This window comes from Dipteris shenzhenensis, chromosome 19 (genome assembly GCF_047967505.1).
Source record: "Dipteris shenzhenensis isolate YYH24624 ecotype China chromosome 19, Dip_SZ_1.0, whole genome shotgun sequence".
NCBI classification, from domain to species: Eukaryota; Viridiplantae; Streptophyta; class Polypodiopsida; order Gleicheniales; family Dipteridaceae; genus Dipteris; species Dipteris shenzhenensis.
The window spans coordinates 7,590,763-7,607,418 of record NC_141614.1 but is presented as its reverse complement, the minus strand read 5'-3'; the positions used below and the strand labels follow the sequence as shown (position 1 = coordinate 7,607,418).

The following is a 16,656-nucleotide window of genomic DNA, read 5'->3' as shown; positions in this document are numbered from 1 at the left end:
CCAAGCTTTGCATATTTCCTACCTTGCAGCTTCTGTCTAGTTCTCTTGCAAGCTATGAGGAGCCGCATCTTGCCAGTAAAACTGTGGGTTGACTGCTATGCACATAAAGTACTATGTAGTGTAAGAGTATTGCATGAGTCCAAAAAACACTCATGGGGTTTTCATGCTATCAATTTTACAGGAATATTATCAAATTTGCACCGCACGAGATGATTTCAATAAATTGGTGGCTTTAAAAGTAGAATATTAATTTTGACAATCGTATTTGTTGGAATGAATGTGAGAGAGAGAGAGAGAGAGAGAGAGAGAGAGAGATGCTTACTGATTTGTACTAATGTTCGCTGATTTTGCACATGCAAAGTGTCATACATGTAAAATTCTGTCTCTAAAAGAGAATCACACTGCCATCAATTCCAGTAAAATCCCATTTTTATATCCAAACCTAAGAATTTTTGAAAATCGGTAAATATAATTATCATGTAGTGCGAGCCAATCAAGAGGCAACTTGACTTCCTCGGGCTACGAGGAAAATATCGATATCGAGTGCGGTTCCCACTCATTCCGGTGTCATCCATTATGTCAAAAGAGTCTTCGTACTTCATTTTGTGTGGAAATGCTTTTATCTCCATCACGCAACGTGCCCTCAACTTTGATGGCATTAGATCGAAGCACAATTTGTGGCAAAATCGTCCAAGCAATGCAGAATTGGCTTTACTTGACGCCCAATTGCATCGTCCACAGCATTTCACGTCAGCCTATGAACAAATACAGTGAGCAGATGTTCTCATTATGGAGGCTTAGAAGCAAGGTGACCTTGGCTGCTGCTTCTTGTGTCGGCCTCATAGCTTTATCGTACCTTGCTGTGGTCTCTGGTTTCTATGAATCTATTATTCCCATGCAATTTAGAAACTTCCTCAAAATGGAGAATCATGAAGGCGACCCAATTCAAGTGAGTGCCGGGAGTGCTTAGTACTGTCTCGTTTTTGGTCTCCTGATTAAAAGGGCTTTTTCGCTGGATTGAAGCGTATACCAGCAATGGATAGTCGCAAGCCTTCAGAACACCGGGAAACTCCATAGTCGTTGCCAGCGTGAATCCCGTGCAATCAAAACATATACTCTGTGAGTACCATAGTGAAATGTTTGTGACGTTTTGAATGCAGTTGAGATCCCCCAATACTTCAACTGGAGAAACAGCGCCACAGGATGTTTCTGTGAGTACTAAGAGACCTCTGCAGGTACCATATTACTTTAGTATTTTTGCTTTAACCAGAAACTGTACTTCATGCACAAATTTTCCAGTTGCCATTATCTGAAATCTGAACTGGGGAGACCATTTGATTAAGCTACTAGGGGGCGTGATGTCGATGTATGGGTTTTGTTGGTAGGCAGAGGCCGGAGCTCTTGCCTTTGATGTTCATTTCTTCTTGTCTCTAAATGAATATGCAAACTACAGTGCAATTCTTTAGAGTGGTTCATCCAAAAATTGGTCTCGATCGTGCGATAAGTAACGGTGTACTTCTGTTAATTTGTAGCATCGAACAAGTATCGAAAAGGTGTTTGAGAAGGCTGCGATGCCTAACAGGACAGTTATCATCACAACCTTGAACGCCGCTTGGGCTCAGAACAACACAATGATCGATCTGTTTCTCGAGGGTTTTCATCAGGGCAATGGTACTGAGGGCTTGCTGAACCACTTGGTTATTGCGTGCATGGATCAGAGAGCTTACAAACGGTGTATGGGAGTCCATCAACTCTGCGTGAAGATCAAAACAGGAGGCGTTAACTTCTCAGCCGAAGAATTGTGGCGCACTGCGGACTATGTGAAGATGATCTGGAGGAGGATTAAGTTTCTGAAGACAGTATTAGAGATGAACTACAGCTTCGTCTTTACGGTAATTGAAGTTTCAAAATTTCTCTTGTTTTTCCTTCCAAATTTTGGCTTGCTAATCTCTCAACTAACATACTGGGCAAAAGGGTTTATCGTCGGTTTATCTCTCTCCTTCCCCCTCCAATGACTCGAACGGCACCCATAGGCTCTTGTAAGAACTAGTATGGAAGCCTTGAAAGTTCGTTCTATTAGGATTAGAGCATGTGATTTGAGCATCAGAACTATCTTTTCCCAAATGATGCTTTCTTTATGGCATAACTAAATACATATTTTGGTTATAACCGGCATAGCTTTGATGCTTTGATAGATTCTTATCTTTTTAATGTGTTTTATTTTGTAGTGTAAGGAGGCACTAGTAATATTAGATTATCTCATGTATTGAGTGATTAATGAGTTGGTGGGTGGGCATGTCCATCATTGGGAGTTTGGTCGTTTTGGTGTTTGCACTTAAAAGCTATGTTGGTGTTCCCTTTACTTCTAACATGAATTGATGAAGAAAATGAAGTGGCATCTTTTTCCAGGATGGAGTTAAAAGCTATATTGGTATTTGCACTTAAAAGCTATATTGGTGTCCCCTTTACTTCTAGCATGAATTGATGAAGAAATGAAGTGGCATCTTTTTCCAGGATGCAGATGTCCTTTGGCTCCGTAATCCATTTTCGCTCTTACAAGGCAACGATGCTGAGTTTCAAATTGCATGTGACAACTATAATGGTAGCCCGACAGACTTGAATAATTACCCCAATGCTGGGTTTGTGTTTGTGAGGGCAAATGAGAGAACAATACAGTTCTACAAGTATTGGTACAATGAGAGAAAGAGGGATCCACAAAATGCTGACCAAGAGGTTTTCAATGTAATCAAGCAAGAGAAAAGATTCATGGAGATTGGGATGAAGGTACGATTTTTAGATACAAGGTTCTTTGGTGGGTTCTGTGCAATCACGACCACCAACATGATCCAAGTGACCACTATGCATGCAACATGTTGTAAGGGCATGGCTGCCAAGCTAGTGGATTTGAGAGCAATTTTGGATGCATGGAGAAGCTACTACACTCATGGTCAGAGACAACACAATGGGGTAGAAGTGGCCGCTAATGCTATTCCCATTCCAATACCCGTTGCGTGTCCTCAATCATGGTTTCACTAATCTCCCAATTGGTCTTGGTCCACAAATTTAAGGGGTTCCCTAGAATCATGTACATGTGAGTAAGTGGCTTTAAAAATGGCTCTTCATGTCTTTTTCTCTTGAATTCAAAAGTATATATATTCTCTTTTGAAAGCAAATAATTATACATATATTCTCCTTGGAAATTCAAAGGTATAATTTCTCTTGAATTAAAAAATATATATATTCTCTTTTGCAAATAAATAATTATACATATATTCTCCTTGGAAATTCAAACATATAAAGCCCTTGTCTTAAGCACAATTGCGACATTTTACATATGTTTTAGTAAAGCTTGTGCTTTATTCATGCCCATCCATTTAAATCTAAACACACACACACACACACACACACACACACACACACACACACACACACACACACACACATGCACATGCATACGCGTGCACACATGTGTGCACTTGCACGCACATGCACACACATACACACACACAGGTATATGTAATTTAATGTGCATCTTCATATAGGCACATGGACACACACACACACCTAAATATAAACATGTATGATTAAATATTTTTTAGAAAGAAGGTAATATAAATGTGTGTATGGTAAGTCTATTTCTCTTATGATTTAATTTTCTACTTGTTTAAGTACCCATATATGGCACTGCGTCTAACTCTCTAATTCTAGTCCACAAGAATCTATGATTAGCCATCCTCATATCAACGAGGAGTACAGGTACGCATGGCAATTAGGGATGAGGCCATTTTTCCAGGAGATGGAGTGTCAAGGATATACAATCAATTGGGTTGCAGTGGCTGCTTGGCATGTAAGTCTTCTCCAATCATCATTGTTCTCAAGCATGTTTGATAGTACCATTGATTTTACAATTAAGCTGTAATCTTATTTTTTAAATCATTTCATTCTTAGGATGGCAATTTGGAAACCCTAAACAACATAGAGGAGGAGGAGCTTACAGATGGAAACCCGAAGGAGCGAGAGGAGGCAAAGGGATCAAGCAGAGGCAGAGAGGCTAAGGGATGAGGAAAAGGCAAACAGGTCAAGGGATCAAATATAGGCGGGTTTGATTCTAGTAGTTTGAAGTCAGATTAGTAGTAGTTTTGCCATTTTGTATTTAGCATACCTTCGCTAATTTCACCATATTATATTTAGCATACCTTCAAAAAAATTTCCATTTTGTATCTCATCTTCAAATTTTGTACTACCCTCTTTGAAAGGGTCATTTTGTAATAAGACATGATGATTTGAAATTTTAGGCAATTTTGCATGCGTTGTCGCTCTTACATTTTAATAAAATAATAGTGGGGTAGAATGGGGCTGAAACAAGCCCTGTCCTTCCCCACAATGTTTTTTTAAATCTTCTATAAAGTATCGGTATATATCGATGCTTGTTGGCTCTTTCCCATGGCTTTCGCAGGCTTCTTATATGGATAAACTCTTGTATTCTCGTGCCAAAATGTTGTCACTCGATCAATAACTTTTGCACTTATGCTGTCTCTCCTATTCTTGTGTTCTCTTGAAGCCCAAAGACTTCTCGGTTTGGGATGATCGTGCATTGTTTCCACTTTGCATGCAACCGTTGGAGCTATGTTGGTCCCTCTGATTGACAACATCTTCAGCATTGTTGGGCCAATAGCTAATGCCACCCTTTTTGTAGCTAGTTGATCTAAGCCACTGCACTCCTACTCCTTCTACTTTATGTAGGCTATTCATCAGGTTAGAGAGCATCATCTCTTAGGTATGCATCTCTTGAGGTTTTGGTAGGGTTGTCATTCCATAAATTTAGGGTGTAGGCTAAAGCTTGTGAAGACTCGAGACTAGTATTCACCTAAATGGTGTGTTGTTGCTGCCTCAAATGCTCCCACCAAATGTGAGACTACAGCTCATGTTCTTTGCTCTTATGGCAATGATCAAATGCATGCATCTACAACCACTTCATGTTGCTGGTCTGCAAGGAGTCTTCTCTCTTCTTGTTGTTTCTTTCTCCACAAATGTTGCAAAAGTGCCTTCCATTTCCATTTCAATAATGTGCCGTGTATTTCCTCACCCTGCAATCTGTTCATTGTGCCTTGACCAAGCTTTGCATATTTCCTACCTTGCAGCTTCTGTCTAGTTCTCTTGCAAGCTATGAGGAGCCGCATCTTGCCAGTAAAACTGTGGGTTGACTGCTACGCACATAAAGTACTATGTAGTGTAAGAGTATTGCATGAGTCCAAAAAACACTCATGGGGTTTTCATGCTATCAATTTTACAGGAATATTATCAAATTTGCACCGCAGGAGATGATTTCAATAAATTGGTGGCTTTAAAAGTAGAATATTAATTTTGACAATCGTATTTGTTGGAATGAATGTGAGAGAGAGAGAGAGAGAGAGAGAGAGAGAGAGAGAGAGATGCTTACTGATTTGTACTAATGTTCGCTGATTTTGCACATGCAAAGTGTCATACATGTAAAATTCTGTCTCTAAAAGAGAATCACACTGCCATCAATTCCAGTAAAATCCCATTTTTATATCCAAACCTAAGAATTTTTGAAAATCGGTAAATATAATTATCATGTAGTGCGAGCCAATCAAGAGGCAACTTGACTTCCTCGGGCTACGAGGAAAATATCGATATCGAGTGCGGTTCCCACTCATTCCGGTGTCATCCATTATGTCAAAAGAGTCTTCGTACTTCATTTTGTGTGGAAATGCTTTTATCTCCATCACGCAACGTGCCCTCAACTTTGATGGCATTAGATCGAAGCACAATTTGTGGCAAAATCGTCCAAGCAATGCAGAATTGGCTTTACTTGACGCCCAATTGCATCGTCCACAGCATTTCACGTCAGCCTATGAACAAATACAGTGAGCAGATGTTCTCATTATGGAGGCTTAGAAGCAAGGTGACCTTGGCTGCTGCTTCTTGTGTCGGCCTCATAGCTTTATCGTACCTTGCTGTGGTCTCCGGTTTCTATGAATCTATTATTCCCATGCAATTTAGAAACTTCCTCAAAATGGAGAATCATGAAGGCGACCCAATTCAAGTGAGTGCCGGGAGTGCTTAGTACTGTCTCGTTTTTGGTCTCCTGATTAAAAGGGCTTTTTCGCTGGATTGAAGCGTATACCAGCAATGGATAGTCCCAAGCATTCAGAACACCGGGAAACTCCATAGTCGTTGCCAGCGTGAATCCCGTGCAATCAAAACATATACTCTGTGAGTACCATAGTGAAATGTTTGTGACGTTTTGAATGCAGTTGAGATCCCCCAATACTTCAACTGGAGAAACAGCGCCACAGGATGTTTCTGTGAGTACTAAGAGACCTCTGCAGGTACCATATTACTTTAGTATTTTTGCTTTAACCAGAAACTGTACTTCATGCACAAATTTTCCAGTTGCCATTATCTGAAATCTGAACTGGGGAGACCATTTGATTAAGCTACTAGGGGCGTGATGTCGATGTATGGGTTTTGTTGGTAGGCAGAGGCCGGAGCTCTTGCCTTTGATGTTCATTTCTTCTTGTCTCTAAATGAATATGCAAACTACAGTGCAATTCTTTAAAGTGGTTCATCCAAAAATTGGTCTCGATCGTGCGATAAGTAACGGTGTACTTCTGTTAATTTGTAGCATCGAACAAGTATCGAAAAGGTGTTTGAGAAGGCTGCGATGCCTAACAGGACAGTTATCATCACAACCTTGAACGCCGCTTGGGCTCAGAACAACACAATGATCGATCTGTTTCTCGAGGGTTTTCATCAGGGCAATGGTACTGAGGGCTTGCTGAACCACTTGGTTATTGCGTGCATGGATCAGAGAGCTTACAAACGGTGTATGGGAGTCCATCAACTCTGCGTGAAGATCAAAACAGGAGGCGTTAACTTCTCAGCCGAAGAATTGTGGCGCACTGCGGACTATGTGAAGATGATCTGGAGGAGGATTAAGTTTCTGAAGACAGTATTAGAGATGAACTACAGCTTCGTCTTTACGGTAATTGAAGTTTCAAAATTTCTCTTGTTTTTCCTTCCAAATTTTGGCTTGCTAATCTCTCAACTAACATACTGGGCAAAAGGGTTTATCGTCGGTTTATCTCTCTCCTTCCCCCTCCAATGACTCGAACGGCACCCATAGGCTCTTGTAAGAACTAGTATGGAAGCCTTGAAAGTTCGTTCTATTAGGATTAGAGCATGTGATTTGAGCATCAGAACTATCTTTTCCCAAATGATGCTTTCTTTATGGTATAACTAAATACATATTTTGGTTATAAGCGGCATAGCTTTGATGCTTTGATAGATTCTTATCCTTTTAATGTGTTTTATTTTGTAGTGTAAGGAGGCACTAGTAATATTAGATTATCTCATGTATTGAGTGATTAATGAGTTGGTGGGTGGGCATGTCCATCATTGGGAGTTTGGTCGTTTTGGTGTTTGCACTTAAAAGCTATGTTGGTGTTCCCTTTACTTCTAACATGAATTGATGAAGAAAATGAAGTGGCATCTTTTTCCAGGATGGAGTTAAAAGCTATATTGGTATTTGCACTTAAAAGCTATATTGGTGTCCCCTTTACTTCTAGCATGAATTGATGAAGAAATGAAGTGGCATCTTTTTCCAGGATGCAGATGTCCTTTGGCTCCGTAATCCATTTTCACTCTTACAAGGCAACGATGCTGAGTTTCAAATTGCATGTGACAACTATAATGGTAGCCCGACAGACTTGAATAATTACCCCAATGCTGGGTTTGTGTTTGTGAGGGCAAATGAGAGAACAATACAGTTCTACAAGTATTGGTACAATGAGAGAAAGAGGGATCCACAAAATGCTGACCAAGAGGTTTTCAATGTAATCAAGCAAGAGAAAAGATTCATGGAGATTGGGATGAAGGTACGATTTTTAGATACAAGGTTCTTTGGTGGGTTCTGTGCAATCACGACCACCAACATGATCCAAGTGACCACTATGCATGCAACATGTTGTAAGGGCATGGCTGCCAAGCTAGCAGATTTGAGAGCAATTTTGGATGCATGGAGAAGCTACTACACTCATGGTCAGAGACAACACAATGGGGTAGAAGTGGCCACTAATGCTATTCACATTCCAATACCCGTTGCGTGTCCTCAATCATGGTTTCACTAATCTCCCAATTGGTCTTGGTCTACAAATTCAAGGGGTTCCCTAGAATCATGTACATGTGAGTAATTGGAAACCCTTAGTGGCTTTAAAAATGGCTCTTCATGTCTTTTTTCTCTTGAATTCAAAAGTATATATATTCTCTTTTGAAAGCAAATAATTATACATATATTCTCCTTGGAAATTCAAAGGTATAATTTCTCTTGAATTCAAAAATATATATATTCTCTTTTGCAAATAAATAATTATACATATATTCTCCTTGGAAATTCAAACATATAAAGCTCTTGTCTTAAGCACAATTGCTACATTTTACATATGTTTTAGTAAATTAGCTTGTGCTTTGTTCATGCCCATCCATTTAAATCTAAACACATGCACACACACACACACACACACACACACACACACACACACACACACACACACACACACACACACACACACACACACACACACACACATGCACACATATGCACATGCATACGCGTGCACACATGTGTGCACTTGCACACACATGCACATGCACATGCACGTGCACACACACACACACAGGTATATGTAGTTTAATGTGCATCTTCATATAGGCGCATGGACACACACACACACCTAAATATAAACATGTATAATTAAATATTATTTAGAAAGAAGGTAATATAAATGTGTGTATGTAAGGGGTTCCCTAGAATCATGTACATGTGAGTAAGTGGCTTTAAAAATGGCTCTTCATGTCTTTTTCTCTTGAATTCAAAAGTATATATATTCTCTTTTGAAAGCAAATAATTATACATATATTCTCCTTGGAAATTCAAAGGTATAATTTCTCTTGAATTCAAAAATATATATATTCTCTTTTGCAAATAAATAATTATACATATATTCTCCTTGGAAATTCAAACATATAAAGCCCTTGTCTTAAGCACAATTGCTACATTTTACATATGTTTTAGTAAAGCTTGTGCTTTATTCATGCCCATCCATTTAAATCTAAACACACACACACACACACACACACACACACATGCACATGCATACGCGTGCACACATGTGTGCACTTGCACGCACATGCACACACATGTGCACACACATACACACACACAGGTATATGTAATTTAATGTGCATCTTCATATAGGCACATGGACACACACACACACCTAAATATAAACATGTATGATTAAATATTTTTTAGAAAGAAGGTAATATAAATGTGTGTATGGTGAGTCTATTTCTCTTATTATTTAATTTTCTACTTGTTTAAGTACCCATATATGGCACTGCGTCTAACTCTCTAATTCTAGTCCACAAGAATCTATGATTAGCCATCCTCATATAAACGAGGAGTACAGGTACGCATGGCAATTAGGGATGAGGCCATTTTTCCAGGAGATGGAGTGTCAAGGATATACAATCAATTGGGTTGCAGTGGCTGCTTGGCATGTAAGTCTTCTCCAATCATCATTGGGCAGTGGATTTGCTTGTGTAGTGATCCTAGCTATTAGGACTGGGCCCTCATTTGCTATATGATTGGCCATGCAGTGTGGACACCAGACATTTTCTTGCTGTGGATATGTCTGAGTTGGCGGCTGAGACAACTGAAGTTTTTGTTCCATGGCCTGCATCATGTCTTCTTTCAGCTTCATGGTCATGGCCTCTAAGCGATCTTCATTTGATGTCGGGAGTGGACTTGCCATCATCACTGCTAGTGTCAAAGTTGGTCATGCTATCCTCGATGTCAATGGCTGCCGCACGAGTAGCACTGAACATTTGATAGTTGCTAATCTTTTTCATATCCTTTCGAATTTTCTTTCTTAGTCTTGCAATGAACCAGGCCGTGAGGTACTTTGCATGGGGACGTGGGTCATATTTGGCGATTAATCTTTTCATCTTACCCAGGTATGTGTGTACATCTTCTCGATAGCCTTGCTCGATCTTGCTTAGTTGGAGAGCAAGATCATCTTGTAGCCTCTCCATTTGAAAGCGTCTTTTACATTCTGTTTGAAGCAGGTCCCATGTGGCTCGGTCTTCCACTAGAAGGTCTAGGTACCATTCAGACGCTTCATCAGTTAAAGCCATGGGAAACCAAGGCACCTTGGTTTCATGAGATTGATCTCCACCTACTCGACATGCTGCATCAAAATGCTGGAGGAATTGGGCTGGATCTTTCCTACCATTATATTTGGGAAGTTCCAGTTTTCCCAAGGGACGCCTGCCTTGAGTGTTATTATTTCTTTGATTAAATAAATTATCAACCTTTGCATCAAGGTCGATATCCCCATCATTGTCGTGACAGCATCCAGCCATGTTGTGGCGTGGAGGAGTTTAAGGGGGTGATTGAATTTCAGGGAGAGATTCGGGGTAGAGGATTGTTAGGGACACTGGTTGCAGTAGAGTCGTATGCAGATTTGGCAAGCGTAGGAGTCAGAGGCATTGGCCGATGGAATGTAGCTACATGCAGATTCGGCGAGATTTGTAAAGGGTGTCTCTGTCGCAAGTGCGGGTGTTGATGTGTTTTGTTTGGAGGGTTAGAGTTGTGTTAGTGTTGTGGGGAGCGTCGTGGTAATAATGTGCGTAAGATTATCCTACATGTGTAGAAAAATGTGCCGGTGCAGACGGATCATCAATCAGAGGTCACGGCGTAAAGATACAAGCGAATTAGTGTGAAATGAGACCCGCATGGGGGCACGAATGAGCGAGTGCTAGCGATGCCAAAATGGTGTGCAATGGGCTGAAAAAATGCCCTGTAGCATGGTGTTTTTGTGTGTGAAATTTTGGTTTGAACGGAGTCCAGTTTGGGTACCAAACGGGCGCGATATGAACTGTTGAAGTAGGGGTAAAATTGGCCTTTTGGGGGGGGTGGGGGTCTTAAGGTTGGTGTGAAAGGACTTTAAGTCCATTTGAGGGATTTGAACCAAGTTAATTCCAGTTAGTCTAACTAGCCTATAACCTCCTCAGCTATTACTCTAGCTGGATAGTTAGTTTTACTAACCTAACTACTTTTACTAACTATAGTTAGTTACTAACTGAAGGTTAGTTAATCTAACCTAGCTGTTAGTAACTAACCTAGGTTAAACCTAACTAAGTTAAACTAACTTAACCTAAGTTAAACTAAGTAGACTGGTTTAATCTAATCTAACTTAGAGCTAACCTGACCTAGGTTTAAACTAACCTATTTAGGGATAGTCCTAGGGTCAAGTTAGGTTAGGTTAAATAAGGCTTTTTTTTAAATTAATAATTAATAATTAAATAATTAAAAAAAATTTGGGAGGGCGGTTGTCCCGCTGCAGCTCACGGGAGGCTATGAGGGGGGGCGTTTCCACGAACGATGGGGGGAAGGGGAGTATGGAGTGGCGAGGAGGGCAGGGAGGTGTGGACTAGAGGGAAGGGAGGTGTGGAGGGGAGGGGAGGGGAGGGGGAGGAGTGGAGGGGAGGGCGGTGTGGAGTAGAGGGGAGGGGAGGGGGGAGGAGACAGGCAGTGAGGCGAGTGGCGAAGGTGAGGCAGAGCGTGGGGCACCGAAGAGGAGGTGGAGGCAAATGGTAGAGGTGAGGCAGGGCGCGGGGCGAGCGTTGTGCACGAGCGCCGCCTTATTGGTGGGCATCACTCTGTGGGCGCCGCTCACCGTTGCAGCAAGGGCTTAAGCCCTTGCTTTAATAAGTTAGTATTATATGTATTAGGAGTGGCCAGAGAGAGAGAGAGAGAGAGAGAGAGAGAGAGAGAAGAGGGGGGGGAGGGAGAGAGAGAGAGAGAGAGGGGAAAAAGAGAGAGAGAGAGAGAGAGAGAGAGAATATATATATGTATATACAAAGAGAGAGACATAATATATATATAGACACACACACACACACACACACACACACACACACACACACACACACACACACAGAGAATATATATATATATATAGAGATAGAGAGAGACAGAATATATATATATAGACACAGAGAGAGAGAGAGAGAGAGAGAGAGAGAAGAGGGAGGTGGAGGGAAAGAGAGTGGTGGTGGAGGAGAAGGGGGGGGAGGGGGGGGTGGTGGAGGGGGAGATGGAGGAGGGGGGGTGGAGGAGATGGAAGGGGGGGTGTTGGAGGGTGGAGGGAGTGGTGGAGATGGAGGGGGGGAGGTGGAGATGGGGGAGGGGGTTGGGGGGGGGGAAGAAAGGGTGGTGGTGCAGGGAGAGGGGGGGGAAAAAGGGGTGGTGGAGATGGGAGAGGTGGAGGGAAGGGGGGGGGGGGAGAATGGAGGGAGGGGGGGGGGAGGAAGGGTTGGTGGTGATGGAAGGGGTAGAGGAGATGGAGGGGAGGGTGATGGAGAGGGAGGTGGTGGAGATGGAGGAGGGGGGGGGGATGATGGAGAGAGCAGGGGAAAAAAAGGAGGGGGGAGTGGAGGGGATGGTGGTGGAGGGGGAGGGGGAAAAAGAAAAAAATAAAAGAAAACTTGACGGACTGAAAACTTTGATGGAAATCCAAAGGGAGGAAGAGATGGTCACCTAAACACTCTCCAAGTCTTTCTCGATGGAACGGGATTGTTGAGGACCAATGGACGGTGGGTGGATGGCTAGGTTATCAATATTGTGAGATGGGCTTGAAGTAACTTACCATGTCAAGATGGGAGTAGGGTGGTGGTCGATGGAGAGGGAGGAGTGTCTTGCGTAGGGCTTGGAATGGGGAAGAGGATGGAGGCAAGATGTGAAAGAAAAAGTATGAGAGGGATGGGTGCTCTTTTATAGGAAAGGAAAGGGGGTTGTGGATTTAGTCAAACACATGTGCACCTTTGAATTTGTCGATGTTTGACTAGGGAGGTGGTTTTAATTTTTCTTTTGAGTTATGGCATTTAGAACCTTTAATCATCGATTGCGCATAACTTTTGGTGGTTGTGTTAGAATGTGCTTCCGTAAAAAGGAGAAATGTTCAAAATTTTAAGCTCTATACTCTGACAACTATCAGATGGTCTGATTTATTCCTTAAGGTGTTGTTTTTCTAGAAAACATGCATTTTCCTAAACCGGTAGAGTAGAGTTTCAGCTAGGAATTATTTTTTTTTAATTTTTACTTGAGTTGAAAAAATTTTAGCTCTCCTAGCTCTTGAGTGATATGTTCATGAAGGATCGAAGTAGTTTGTTTTTTACACATATCTGCATATGTTTACTCGTTACGTGAGATGCTAGTCTCCCCGACAGTGGCACTAAATGTTGGCTCTTTCCCACGACTTTCATAGAGGAAGAGCAGGGTATTCTCAGTATGCAAGGTTTTGAGGCTTTTTGTCACCTACAGATATATCGAGGTTGTCGTTTGTAGTATATGTGTAGCTTAGGACCTCGAGTCATGTTCTGGTGAGACATAGGCTTAAGTGTAGTAAGCAAACATAGTGCATGCATGTGTAAAAGGAACGTGTATCATGATGGTTGAGGTAATGAAGGCTTTCATCTTCATTGGGGGTTGCAGGGTTTAGGAGGAGTTTAAGGGTTAGAAGGAGATTCCAGGGTTTAGAAGGAGGTTCCAAGGTTTAGAGAGAGGTTCCAGAGTCTAGAAGAGGTTCTAGAGTCTAGAAGAGGTTCTAGGGTTAGAAGGAGAATCCAAGGTTCAGGGTAGAGTACATGGTGGAGAGCTCGTCTCTCTTGTAGATCATGGACGTTAAGGGTTGAGGAACTAAGGATTTAGGGGGAGCATAGGAGTGGGAGAGGAAGAAGGTGTAAGAGCATGGGGAAAAGAAGAGAGAGGAGGAGGAGGAGGAGGGAGGAGGAGGAGGAAAAGGGAGGAGAAGGAGGGAGGAGGAGAGGGAGGGGATGGGTTGCAAGGTTGGAGGAGAGGGGAGGAGTTGCAAGGTTAGGACATGCTTTTGGACGTGGAGTGCAACGAAGCATAGATACTTGAGACAATTGCTTGGAATACCAAAGTAGAACTCAACACAATGCCCCAAAGAGTGTGGGCTTCATTCCATTATGGGGTATTTATACAAGTTGAAGAGCTTCTCTCTCTGCATGTAGGAATTGTAAGACATTCTCTCTCTTCATATAGAACTCGCATCTAGTAGTTGCATGTAGAACTCGCATGTAGGAGTTGCATGTAGAACTCACATGTAGGAGTTGCATGTAGAACTTGCATGTAGGAGTTGCACGTAGGAGTTGCATGTAGAAGCTGCATGTAGAACTCGCATGTAGGAGTTGCATGTAGAACTGGCATGTAGGAGTTGCATGTAGGAATTGTATGTAGAACTGGTATGTAGAACATGCAAGTTGGATTTCTAAGAGGGATTATTTCTAGCCTCATGCAAGTACAAGCAGAGCTTTGCTGCTACTCTACACATATTCTATTCTACCTTAGTCCATGTTGGCACAGAGACAACAATGCTTTACTAGTGTCGGTATATACCAGTGCTTATTAGTGTTAATGTATACCAACACTACTACTGACACTCATTTCCTGACGATATTCCGATGCTTTGCATCCACACACAAAAAAAGTATTATTTCTGTTGGTATTAGTATTGAAAACCAACCAATATCTTATAGTGGAAATATATTTTTGTTTTTTTTCTGCTCAACCACATGGATTCAGGACAATCACATAACTCCTATTTCAGTAAACCGGCTCAGTGATATATTGTTTGATGAGCCCAGAAATTAAAGTTAAATAATTTAACTACTACGAAACACAAAATTTTCAACCAACCACTAGGTCAGTTATTAATTATTTTTATTTTTCTAATATATTTTTATTTTAACAACACTGGTTTAGGGCATTCACATAACTCTTGTAGCTGCATGATATTTCCATGATGTTCTAACCACTAGTCCAGTTTAGGACAATCATAGTAAGTCCATGCTAGCCCGATTTAGAAATTAACTGGTATATGACATGAATCAACCTAAAAATTAAACTTAACTAGTATCATCCGTTTGGTTTAGGACAATCACATCAAGTCCAAGTCAGCCCAATTTAGAAATTCAATAATTAAACTATTTCAAAACTCATTCATAGACAACCACTGGGCTAGTGAAATATATTGTTGTTCAACCATGCTAGTTTAGGACAATCACATAACTGGTGTTTGACCTAAACCAATAGGGTGATATATTGCATGATGTTCCAACCACTAGGTTGGTTTAGAACAATTACTTTAAGTCCAAGCCATCTTAGTTTAGAAATTAAGTTAAACAGTTAACTATTCAAAAACTCATTCACAGACAACCACCGGGTTGGTTTCGGCAACCACTATCCTATGTCATGTCAAGTAGGTGTATGATGTGCTCATCCCATTGCTTGTATCACACCCTCTTTTTACAGATGTCCTTCTTATATGGATAAACTCTTGTATTCTCGTGCCAAAATGTTGTCACTCGATCAATAACTTCTGCACTTATGCTGTCTCTCCTATTCTTGTGTTCTCTTGAAGCCCAAAGACTTCTCGGTTTGGGATGATCGTGCATTGTTTCCACTTTGCATCCAACCGTTGGAGCTATGTTGGTCCTTCTGATTGACAACATCTTCAGCATTGTTGGGCTAATAGCTAATGCCACCCTTTTTGTAGCTAGTTGATCTAAGCCACTGCACTCCTACTCCTTCTACTTTATATAGGCTATTCGTCAGGTTAGAGAGCATCATCTCTTGGGTATGCATCTCTCGAGGTTTTGGTAGGGTTGTCATTCCACAAATTTAGGGTGTAGGCTAAAGTTTGTGAAGACTCGAGACTAGTATTCACCTAAATGGTGTGTTGTTGCTGCCTCAAATGCTCCCACCAAATGTGAGACTACAGCTCATGTTCTTTGCTCTTATGGCAATGATCAAATGCATGCATCTACAACCACTTCATGTTGCTGGTCTGCAAGGAGTCTTCTCTCTTCTTGTTGTTTCTTTCTCCACAAATGTTGCAAAAGTGCCTTCCATTTCCATTTCAATAATGTGCCGTGTATTTCCTCACCCTGCAATCTGTTCATTGTGCCTTGACCAAGCTTTGCATATTTCCTACCTTGCAGCTTCTGTCTAGTTCTCTTGCAAGCTATGAGGAGCCGCATCTTGCCAGTAAAACTGTGGGTTGACTGTTATGCACATAAAGTCCTATGTAGTGTAAGAGTATTGCATGAGTCCAAAAAACACTCATGGGGTTTTCATGCTATCAATTTTACAGGAATATTATCAAATTTGCACCGCACGAGATGATTTCAATAAATTGGTGGCTTTAAAAGTAGAATATTAATTTTGACAATCGTATTTGTTGGAATGAATGTGAGAGAGAGAGAGAGAGAGAGAGAGAGAGAGAGATGCTTACTGATTTGTACTAATGTTCGCTGATTTTGCACATGCAAAGTGTCATACATGTAAAATTCTGTCTCTAAAAGAGAATCACACTGCCATCAATTCCAGTAAAATCCCATTTTTATATCCAAACCTAAGAATTTTTGAAAATCGGTAAATATAATTATCATGTAGTGCGAGCCAATCAAGAGGCAACTTGACTTCCTCGGGCTACGAGGAAAATATCGATATCGAGTGCGGTTCCCACTCATTCCGGTGTCATC

General features: G+C 41.3%; 2 protein-coding genes across 3 annotated transcripts; both read left to right on the top strand.

Annotated features, from left to right (window-relative positions):
- Window positions 1-574: 574 nt before the first annotated feature.
- LOC147890011 (uncharacterized protein At4g15970-like) lies at window positions 575-3,036 on the top strand. Its single transcript, XM_087390745.1, has 4 exons — window positions 575-949; window positions 1,161-1,235; window positions 1,533-1,892; window positions 2,515-3,036. The coding sequence occupies exons 1-4, from the start codon at window positions 614-616 to the stop codon at window positions 3,034-3,036; spliced, it is 1,293 nt and encodes a 430-aa protein (XP_087246871.1). The 5' UTR covers window positions 575-613.
- A 2,960-nt stretch (window positions 3,037-5,996) lies between these two features.
- On the top strand, window positions 5,997-8,216 carry LOC147890010 (uncharacterized protein At4g15970-like). 2 transcript variants are annotated; one of them, XM_087390760.1, is made up of 4 exons: window positions 5,997-6,067; window positions 6,279-6,329; window positions 6,650-7,009; window positions 7,632-8,216. In XM_087390760.1, exons 1-4 carry the CDS (start codon window positions 6,014-6,016, stop codon window positions 8,151-8,153), a joined length of 987 nt encoding a protein of 328 aa, XP_087246886.1. In that variant the 5' UTR covers window positions 5,997-6,013; the 3' UTR covers window positions 8,154-8,216. The 2 variants fall into 2 exon arrangements, with proteins under 2 accessions (XP_087246886.1, XP_087246885.1); XM_087390759.1 differs by having other exon boundaries at window positions 6,279-6,353.
- Window positions 8,217-16,656: the final 8,440 nt, after the last annotated feature.